This window comes from Solea senegalensis, linkage group LG20 (genome assembly GCF_019176455.1).
Source record: "Solea senegalensis isolate Sse05_10M linkage group LG20, IFAPA_SoseM_1, whole genome shotgun sequence".
Classification (NCBI taxonomy): Eukaryota; Metazoa; Chordata; class Actinopteri; order Pleuronectiformes; family Soleidae; genus Solea; species Solea senegalensis.
The window spans coordinates 16636351-16647082 of NC_058039.1; the positions used below are offsets into that span (position 1 = coordinate 16636351).

The 10732-nt window shown below is 40.5% G+C and overlaps 1 protein-coding gene across 2 annotated transcripts in view; it reads right to left on the reverse strand.

Moving 5' to 3' along the window:
• Positions 1 to 4017: 4017 nt before the first annotated feature.
• The window catches only part of LOC122786545 (ankyrin repeat and MYND domain-containing protein 2-like), a 7302-nt gene continuing 587 nt past the window's right edge, over positions 4018 to 10732 (reverse strand). Inside the window, exons 3-10 of one of the 2 annotated variants that reach the window (XM_044052926.1) lie at positions 8962 to 9100; positions 8772 to 8870; positions 8253 to 8413; positions 7888 to 8102; positions 7121 to 7229; positions 6236 to 6364; positions 6016 to 6139; positions 4018 to 5432 (exon numbers count right to left, since the gene is read on the reverse strand). In XM_044052926.1, coding sequence (XP_043908861.1) covers positions 5275 to 5432; positions 6016 to 6139; positions 6236 to 6364; positions 7121 to 7229; positions 7888 to 8102; positions 8253 to 8413; positions 8772 to 8870; positions 8962 to 9100 — 1134 coding nt within the window. In that variant the 3' untranslated portion in view covers positions 4018 to 5274. Of the gene's footprint in view, positions 5433 to 6015; positions 6140 to 6235; positions 6365 to 7093; positions 7230 to 7887; positions 8103 to 8252; positions 8414 to 8771; positions 8871 to 8961; positions 9101 to 10732 lie in introns of both variants that reach the window. The other variant, XM_044052924.1, reaches the window with a different exon arrangement.

Sequence of the window (10732 nt, forward strand, 5' to 3'; positions counted from 1 at the left end):
AGGGACTCACTGCCCTGCTTTGTTTTAGATGTTTCACCTGCTCCAACACACCTGATTCAAATCGATGCTTCATCAGCATGGTTCTGCAGAGCTTGTTGGTGATGAGCTGACCATTTGAATCAGGTGTGTTGGAGCAGGTGAAAGGACCAGGATTGAGAAACGCTGAATTAACCCAACCCCTAACCTAATATTTCTGAGTAGACACTGACATTTGTAAACCAGTCCCTCGCCAACACCAAAGTCTAGAGACTAAAATCATCTTGTAGGTACACGGGAATGTTTCCTGTCTAACTGGGAGATAAAAGCAGTGAACATATGCTACACCTGATAACATCTGAACTATCCCTTTAGTTGCTCATTGAAAACTGAATTTGCAAATAGAGAATTGATAAATTGACTTTGAGTTAAGATCATTTTTGTCTAGTGCTGACAAATTCAACAAAAGCCACATTTAAGAACTTTATTTTGAAAGATTACAGTAGAATTTTTCCCTTTTTTTTTATTCATAAGAGCAAATAAAGGTGAAGAAACTCAGCAGTGACTGTAACCCTGAGATGATCCATTACGGTAGACATTAAGGATACAGGGTTTCCTATCCACGAGGCCATGTTATTGTAACCCACACACACACACACACACACACACACACACACACAGGCCCTGCAGACAGGAGAACACAAAAGCTGTGCTGTTTATTCCTCATCAGGTGTTGGGTGTCAATACAGCATGCTCAAGGAGCATTTGATAGCCTTGTTGCTTTCTTGGTGATCTCATCCTTCAGGAAACCTGCATTAGCGCTCGTGTGTTCTAAAATTTCATTTCGGAGAAATGACACACACGGGTTTACATAGAGGCACCGCCGTACTACATTTCATTTTACAGTTTGATTGTGAAGAGACAAAGGGATAAAAAAACACAGTTAAAATCAGGCAGCATCGTCGTTCCATCTTCAACACAAGTACCAAAGAATCTTTAATTCAGAACTTGTACTTGTTTCTCTCACATTTGTTGTTTCTGCTCCAGGTTTTTAAGATATCACTGTGACTGGACGTGAATACGACACAAGGAGAAGTTTTTCTCAAAACCATGAGAGACAGACTCAGTCTATTACTGCTGCCCTCTCTCTGTTCAGTTAGATTAAAGCTGCAGTAAGCAGAACTTCTACTACAGTGTAATGCTGCGTTTCCACTATATGGTCCCGGCGCGGCTCGCCTCGTCATGGCACGGCACAGTTGTTTTGCTTTTCCATTAGTGATAGTACCTGGTACGTGCCACTTATTTTAGTACCGGCTCTGGCAAGGTTCCAAGCGAGCTGAGCCGACACTAAAATGTGACGTGGTCAGACTGCCGTGCAATGACTGGTCGGAGAGAGTCGTCACAGGAAGAGTCATGAGTGCAACGTCCGACACAAGAATCAAACCAAACAATGCCGAACTGGAGATCAGTTTAAAAAAAGACATAAAAATCCCGAAAACGTGTGTTAATCTCCAACTTTTAGCAAAGGAAATGTCTAAAAATTTGTTGTGGAAAAGTGGCATAAGATGGCACTAGTGAAGATGACACCCTTTAATTGATGTCCTCCTTCAGAGGTCCCAAACTCACGGCTTGGGGGCCACATGCAGACCCCCAATTAATATCATGTGGCCCCACTTCATATTATATAGTTGTTTCTATTTGCTTTCTTTTTTAAATACATAGGTTTATATTGTGAACGATGTATTGTTTCATATCAAAACACACACTTTTTTATGTGAAATTATGTGATCATCATAAATATTAGGTTTTTTTATGTCTTTTGCTCAAAAAGTTCAACTTTTTTCACTTACTGACCAAACTAGACACTCATGGTGGTAATATGAGTTTGAGACCCCTGTCTTAAATACACAAATATTTTGTCTGTGTAATAATAATAATGAAAATGTACTAATGATGCATTTTAATGACCAAGCATTAAGAGATTCGACCATAGATGAGATGCTGACACACGACAGTGAGTAAATGTGGCAGAACTAAATCATTGTAAGATTCTGCAACAAGGGTTTGTTTTGAAAATAAAGTCCCTTCACCGAGTCCCACGAGCCAAGGATGAAGTAGATGAGCTCACCACCATGATGTATGTGTGTGTCCATCATCCAAATCATACAGTAGCCTGACAAAGCCTCCTCTCCACCTTCATCCTGCCGAAACTTTGCCCCTAAGACCTGAGGTGTCCTTTTACACGCAGTTCCCAGGACTCTGTGACAATGACTTTACTCCAGCTGTCCTTGTCTCTCCTTTGATACCGCTGAAAATAAATCCACTCCAGAACTGTCCAATAAAGGCTCATGTCGTTATTGTTGCGCCGAGGTGTGGAGTGTTTCTTCTCTGTTGGCTCTCAAAATGATCTCCAGTTACCCCAAAAAGCTAGTGTTTGTGACATCCCATCATCGAGGTGGAGGTATGGATCAGGGGGCCAAAAAAAACAGAAAACCTGGGGGGCTTGTAGGAACACAATCAAAGTTACTTGATCCCACAGAGCATTTGCTAATTTTTACATCTCAAGAACCGGAAATTTGAGATCGATCTTTTATGCTCCGCTGCCGTCCAGAGCGAGTGAGACACACAGATGAGGAGTGACGAGATAATGGGCTGGAAACAGGAGGACGGGGGCTTGAGTTGTGAGTCAGCGTGACAGCAGCCATGCTTGCTTGCCGCTTGTGCCTCTCAGCGCACGGTGACAGGGGTCAACGCCGTGGCCCCCATGGGAACAGAGCTGTGGAAATGGAGAACAATGCAGTCAGGAAGACGGAGCTCTATAGAAACTGGATGCGTCGCCGAAGGACGTTCACCGTGTGTGAGAAAGTGAGGCTGAGGAGAAGCATCTCAACATCTGTCTTCCAGGTGTCACACTGCTACTCCTGCTAATCCTGGTCCTGGGTACTGTTTTAGATGTTTCACCTGCAGAAGCCTGGTAACGAGCCTTTTATTTGAATCAGGTGTGTTGGCGCAGGGACCAGGATTGAGAAACCCTGCTCTACATGACCTCTTATGTTTCAACGAGATAAAGTCAAATTGTAATCAAGGAAAAGTAGAATGAAAGTTTCAGTTTCATTATTAAAGCATAAACTGGAAGTTTAAATAAGAGTTGATAAAATATGATTTATACAGAAATCAAACAGTTGGTGTGAAAGGGTTTTTGGCAGAAAAAATATTGATCCAATATTAAACATCAGACATCAGTCTCAAAGTGAGATTTACTCGAGAGCTTTATTATCAGCCCTTCTGCAGTGGCTCCTTGTAGCTTTGACTAAAAAATAAAAGTTTTTAATGTTTTGTGCATCACATCCAACGTCTTGGTCAAATGTGATATTGAAAACCGACCGAGACCCGACAAAACAAAACTTGTCCATCTTTAGATCCACATATTAACTGTTGATGCTGGCAGGTTTTCTCATGCATGAACTATGTAAAATCCAAATATTGCCTTATTTATTTCAAAGTGAGTTTATTAAAAGTTTATGAAAGGTTGGCAATGAAATGTCAACAGTTTTCTTTTTGCAGTTCTTAATGTAACAAACTCTCATTATTTTTGTATATAGTACATCTCTATAAATGTGGGAACATAAGTGGCTCCTTTCATACTAAAGGTTAGAGACCCCTGCCCTAAACATAAGGAGGAGAAAGGGAGGACACAGGAAATGCTGCCACCTACTGTTGTAACTGGAGTCATTTTAGAAAAGTAAATAAGCTCTAGAAGACAATAACTGATCAGACATTTTAAAGTTAATAGTTAAAGAGTAAAGGTGAACTGATGGTTGACCAGCTCCACAACTACATGAAGAACCCATGGATCAACCTATTATTCTTTTAATTTATTTTATAAAACCACACCGAATGGTCATTTGATGGCACAATGTGGTACAATACAAATGTGGTTTTATTTAATTTTGGTTGTACATTTGTATGTATAAACACACAGAAAAATTTATTTTCATCACCAGAAGAAGTCTTAAAAAAATGAAAAATATCCCAGTTTAGTAAGTCAAGTCAACTTTATTTCTATAGTACATTTAAAAAACAACCACGTTTGACCACAGTGCTTTACAAGGTAAAAGGTACAACAAGAAACACAGTAAGTCAAGACAGAAAGTAAAATAGTAAAGTGGTAAAATCTCTCACGTGGAAGGGAAAGTCAGAGAGAAGGGACAGGTCTTTAAAAGCAATGTAAAAGGTTTTTTTGGCACTTACTTCCAAGAGCAACTTCAAATTTGTTTGACCTCAGTGCCCCTAAACGCAGCAGCATTCTGGTCTAATACAAAGAATGACAATAATCCAGCTGAGATGATACAAATGTGAGGATCTATGTCTCTAAATAGTAAGGAGGGCAAAAGGCTTTCATTTTAATAAGGAAACTGAGGACTTGACGGCCAAAAGAGTCCACATCCAAACAACCAGGGTGTCCAAACACTATGACCTCTATTTTTATTATAATTAACGTCAAGAAAGTTTAAAATCATCCTTGTTTTTATGTATATAATAAATGATATGTATGTAGTATCACTAACCTGAGTCGTCCGAGGAGATGCACACAGTTTCACAAACCTGAAATTCACATTTGCTTTCTTTGTCAACAGTGATTTAAAATCTTAAATGTATCAGTATCTATTTGTCTATTTGTCCTAGAACACAGATATGTTGAAAGTGAGAAAAATTAAATGTTAGGAAATGTTTAATGCACTATAATTTAGCATTTTGCAGAATTCTTCTGGCTTCTTACTTCTTCTTCTTTTTTAAAATTGACTTCACAATAGCACCACACATTCCGCTCTACACAACTGTCACTACACCAACAACGGAATATTTTCTCTTCTTCTTCGTCTTCTGTTTCTTAATTAAACTATGACCTGAACATCCTTTTTTCTCAAGCCAATATGAAAATCCATTTACAATGTTTTGAGGTATGTTTTTTTAAAGGAAAAGAATATGGGGAAAAAAAACACAATCTCAAAATCAAACATTTGACACACAGGAAAGAGAATGTCGAGATGCCTCAGTTTAGAGACAACACAGTCTCTTCCCAGAAAGGTTAATAGCCTCTTTGTATCCACGTATCACTAACCAGGCTTATTACTCATACTGTTGTTTTTGCAAGTTACCAAGAACAGCTTTAGCTTTCCTGCTGACGCACTGGTTTCTCCTCAGCCAGGATTTAAACCTTATATTATTATTATTTTTGTGAAGATTCACAGACTCAGAATTGTTCACACACACTGATACTTGTGCAGTCGTCTCGGCTCAGTCTCGGGTGAAGGACTGACCCTCAGTGGAGGTGGAGGGACAGGCGAGCAGCTCTGCAGGACAACCTCCAGCAGCCGCGGCCACCTTCTCCTCCGCCCGCAGGACCAGCTCCTGCAGAAAGTTGGCCGTCTCCATCACCAGGTCGCTTTCGTCATCTGCCGGGGAGTAAAGGGACGCGGTGATTATGCAACGCGACAAAACAAACAAAAGTTATTGTAAAATATTCAGCAAAATTCTCTGCACTGAGGAACCAAACACACACTCACACATAAAAGATAGTGTACACACTTAAGTGGGGACCAAAGCAAGTGAACATCACTGTACATAATATGAATGTAATAAGGCTCTAAATAATGGTGAAAATGGACGGAAATAGGTGGATTAAATTTACAAAATAAGGGTAATACATGAAAAAGTGGTGCAATATGGCTCAGTGAGGCACACTCAAAGGTGAAACCCAGTAGGGCAAAGCCGAAACTAAGTTGCAGCATATTTCACAAAACTCGGTGGAAACATGGCACAGCCCAAGACGAACGATAAAGTCCATTGGGGCTCAACTCAACAGGAAGTCGAATTTGACGTCCATCTTTGGCGATTTGCACGGAACACACTAAAACCTGGCTCTGTCCAATAAGACTTACACATAACAGAGTTGGGCCAAGGATCCACAAACATTATGCTCCTGGACTAAACTCTGTGACCCGCAGGTATGTTGAGCATCAAAAAAATGCTTAGTACCTTTGAGTTCTTTCAATCTTGGAGTGTCCTTGTCCAGGTCTGCGTCCTGTTCTCGCAGAGACCTGCACATCTTTTTGTGGGTGAACCAGTGAAGCTTTTGGCAGTTCAGGCTGCAGTAAGTGACCTTGGGAAGAATTCAGGCAGAACCATGATCAACACAGCTCAGCGTGGAGGCTCGTGGCAGAGATGAGGGCTACAGGATAACGTGACTGGGACTTACTGCTTTACAAAGGGAGCACCTCTTGTCCGCTCCCCTCTCACCACATGTGACACAATAGTCAGCATCTACAAACGCCATCTGACCTGTGAGGGCCTGGGTCAGCACTGAGTATGCCGTTGGGTCGTTGCCCTAGAAACAAGACACAAGGGTTTATTGTTAAGTTATCGACTCAAGAAAAACAATTACTCAGTAACAGGGATGCAGGGTATTGGACTTATTGCCGATCTTTTGGGATTGGTTGGCTTTGGCCAACGGCCGATACCAATATTTTGCTTACTCATGTAAGAGCAAATGTAGATATATTTGGAGATGATATCATGGAGGTGGAAGCCTATTCAGCCTCCTGCTTTAGCTATATCTGCCAGAGATTGAGATGCAGTCTGGAAAGGACGTGGTCATCTCTCACTTTCAAGAGTTGCAAACAAACGGGCGTAGATGAAAATGTCTCTGAACGCAAACTGGACAGACCTACAACCAACCAGATCTAGTCAGATCTAATGATCTGGATGACGTATGCAGAGTGACGGACAAAATGTGTGGAAGCAACAGCCAAATCGAAAGACAGCTGCTCTTCTGTGGCCGCTATGTAGGATAGTATACATTCGTCAAGTCAGGGGTTTGTGATTGGTTCCTTTTTTTGTGGAGACTGAAGTTGTCCAAAATGCAATGTCCCTGCCTGACAACATTCATTATAAAAATTCACATACTGTATTTTTGCTTCAAACTCTTGATTCAACTGAATGATTGGTTTTCCTTCTTTTCAAGAACTCTACGAGTCAACTTGCTACTGAGCCAATGACACTGGGGAGAGAACTACGACCTGGTGGAATGAGAATCCACACAGACATCTTCACTTACAATCTCTACCGGTGTAATGCTCCTCACCAGCTGCTGAAGGAGAGTGGCCTCGCAGTAAGGAAACTTCTTGATACAGTCCCGAATGAACTTCTCCTGGTACTGTGGGAAGCCGTCGCTCTCTCTGCCTCTCAACAGACTGGGACATTAAAGCAGGACGAAGATTAGACGACAACATGAAGAATAGATTCACACAGTGGATTGTCACTGAGGCTATGTCTATGATTACATGTATTTACTTCTTCTTCTTCTTCTTCTTCTAGATAATCCAGATTATGGGTAACCACAGCATAGTGTTGAATTTGTCTTAGATTTGACTCAAATCTCTCCATTTAACATGAAACTCAAACCAAGGGTATGAGGGGCTGTTTGTAAAGTGGCTCAAGCTGAAAATAACATCAACATTCTACATTTAAATATAAAGGTTTATTTAGATTTAACATTTAGATTTAAATTTCATAGTTAGATTTAATATTTAATATATGGATAAATTAACAAATATTGGCCTAAATGTGGAAAAACACTTTTTTAAAGATAGTTTGAAGTTGAAAGTGGCAAAATGTTGATATTATTTACAACTCATACTATAATTCCATCTTGGATCCTCCATAGGTTTTGCTTTGTTTGGTCAAATTCAGGTTCCCAAGAGGATGCTGCTCTAAATTTGGTGGCACTTGGACGTTTGCTGTTATATAGATAGATATGATTATAATTGAAGGTTCTTCTCACACTGGACACCCCCTTACATAGGTTTGCATGAGTTAAAACACTGTGTGACGTCACTGTTTAATCCTCACCTCTTGACAAGTGCGTCAAGCTTGTCGTCCCGTTTCTGTAGAAACGCCAGGCACTTCTGCAGAACACAGCTGATGTAGTGCATCTTCATGGCCAGCACCTCGTTCATGTCCTGCTGCTTCACGCACTGCTCACACAGCAGGTTCATGACCTGGTAGCACTTCTCCAGAGCGGCCATGTCCACCAGCACGGGGTTCTCCTTCACCAGCATGACTATCTGACAGAGTGGAGAGCTGCTTAGACAGAATGTATGCAGGCAGAGACTTTCTGAGGTTCTTGCTCCACGCTCCTGCGCTCCACCGGGAGCCTTCCTGTATGAGTTACACATTCTCCTGAAATAGTTTCACCTTTTTTTGACAAGCCTCACCTTGACCGGGTTGAGGTTGGCGGTCATGATGATCTTGTGCAGTGGTTCTGCCAGTACTGGCGGCAGCAGGGGCTCCTTCTCCTGCCCCTGTGGCTTGGTGTAAAACTCCAGTCGAGACCGAGAGAAGAAGTTGTTGATCACTGTCACGCAGTCGTGCTGGCCTAGAAACAGAACACACAGGTGTCACTCTGCTGTTTACAAGATACAAAATATTCCAGACACTCCCTCATGTGTTTCCCCAATCGCCCCGGGTTCTTTGTCAGGATTTTGGCACTAAAATCTAAAAGCAGCCTGTAGTTTGACCGCAGACGTCAGGATGGAGCGTGAAGAAGAAGAAGAAGCTCCGAGACGTCGGCTAGTGCCAAAGGACCAAAATAACATTTTTAAAATCAATCCTAAAACGTGATGTGAAGGCCACTGTAGTTCCTTTATGTGCATGGGAAAGGAAAAGGGTGAGTGGAGGAGTCCTTCCCATTCTCATCATTAGTAACACAACAGTCAGTACAGTCGTTATCTCACCCACAAACGCTGCCATCTGAGCTGCGGTGCGACCCACGGAATTCACCACGTCTGTCTCTGCTCCTGCTTCCAGCATCATAGAGGTGATGGTAGTTTTCCCTGGAGGAGGATGCAGTTTATTACAGTATCACATTATATTATACCAAAGCTTGTTTTCAACTCAAACTGACACACACACACACAGTTGTACCTGACAGGCCAGCGAACATGAGAGCAGTGTATCCATACTCGTGCTGGTTACAGTTCACGTCGGCGCCGTGCTGCAGCAGCAAACGACACATGTCCTCTTTGCCCTTGTACGCTGCATGCATCAGTGGAGTCATGCCGTACTTCAGGGAAATAAACGAGAGCACAACAACAGGAGTAGGTAGTAGGTATTTTCTTAACTTACTGTATAAGTAAAGACATGAAGGCTACATTTACTCCATGGTGCAAGTGACCAAGGTTATAATAGTTTTAGTTTTTATTTATTTTAGACTTTTTGTTTTTAAAATGAAAATTTAGTTTGTATTAGTTTTTAAGGGCAGGTTTTTCTAGATTTATCTTTTGTAAATGCTGTTTTAGTTAGTTTTTATTAGTTTTTAAGGGCAGGTTTTTCTAGTTTTTATCTTTTGTAAATGCTATTTTAGTTTGTTTTTATTAGTTTTAGTGTTAGTTTGAGTTTTTTAAAATGGAGTATGGAGCGAAGTGCAAGATGCATAAAGATCATAATAAGATTACTTAGATGAACTTCCATAACGAATTAACAAGTTTGCTGACTTCATATGAATCCAAAAGGATTATGTATAAAATTAATTTACAAAGACGAAAACTAAGCACATTTTCACTACAATTTTGGTTAGCTTTATGAACTCTAGTTTTTGTTTTTATTGCAGTTTACGAAAATGTTTGTTTTTCAATTTTAGTTCAATCTGGTCTCAAAGTGGGCGACGCGACGGACAAAACACCAAACAACCACAAGTGAACGTTTATCAGGCTTTTCATAAACTTTTTTTCAGATTTTTTTTCTTTGTACAATTTGCATTTAAAGAGAACACTCTCCTAGTGTGATAACCTTCTCTGCTTAGAACTCTGATGTACCTGTCTGTCTGCCTGTCTGTGTGTGCGGGCAGTGATGCAAAAAAGCTTGGTCACTGCACCTGATTGTGACAGGCTGGCACTCTGAAGGAGTTTGTGAGCTAATTGTAGTGGCGTGGACACTCTCACCAAACACTGTCAAGGGCTGCGGCCGCCTCTCAACAGTCATCTCCATATGTCTCCATAACAATTGTCGGCACATGTGTTACATATGTGACACGTTCTCTGTGATGTAACACTGAGCAGATAGGGCTGGGATGATGACGGTTGTGTCATTTTTACATAAACTAGTACACTAGTAGGACATTCAGCATGGGGTTCCAGGTAAATGTAGGAGCACACTCTTTAACCCTTAGTGCTTACGTGGTGCAGTGTTTGCAACTCTTATATTGACCCTTATGTGTGTGTTTATAGGTCACTTCTTCAGGCTTTACAAAATGCTTTTTTTTCGTCTTCTTATGTGTTTATTGAGTCAAAATAATGATTATTTAAATAACGCATATGTATTTTAAAAATTGAAAGTAGCGATAATTGTCACAAAATAAGACAGTTTTTCTTCTATTTTATTTCCAAATTTCACTAATTCAATCTGATTTTTAAAACTTTTTTATATGTAGTTTGTTTGTGGGTAGGTTGTGCTGTGGAAAAAAAGGATATAAGACACTGTATATTGCACATTCTTATCACCTCTATATATACGTTTTAACATAGTAAAAGTGTTCTAAGGGTTAAACTCTATTCAAATCTAAGTGTGTCTTCAATTTTAAGGTTTTCTGGGATTTATTGTTTTGCTGTTCCTTTCGATATGCCTATTTTATTTTTTAACATAAAAACATTTAATAATTATTCCTCAAGGCTAATTCTTAATTCTCTTCAGACAGAAA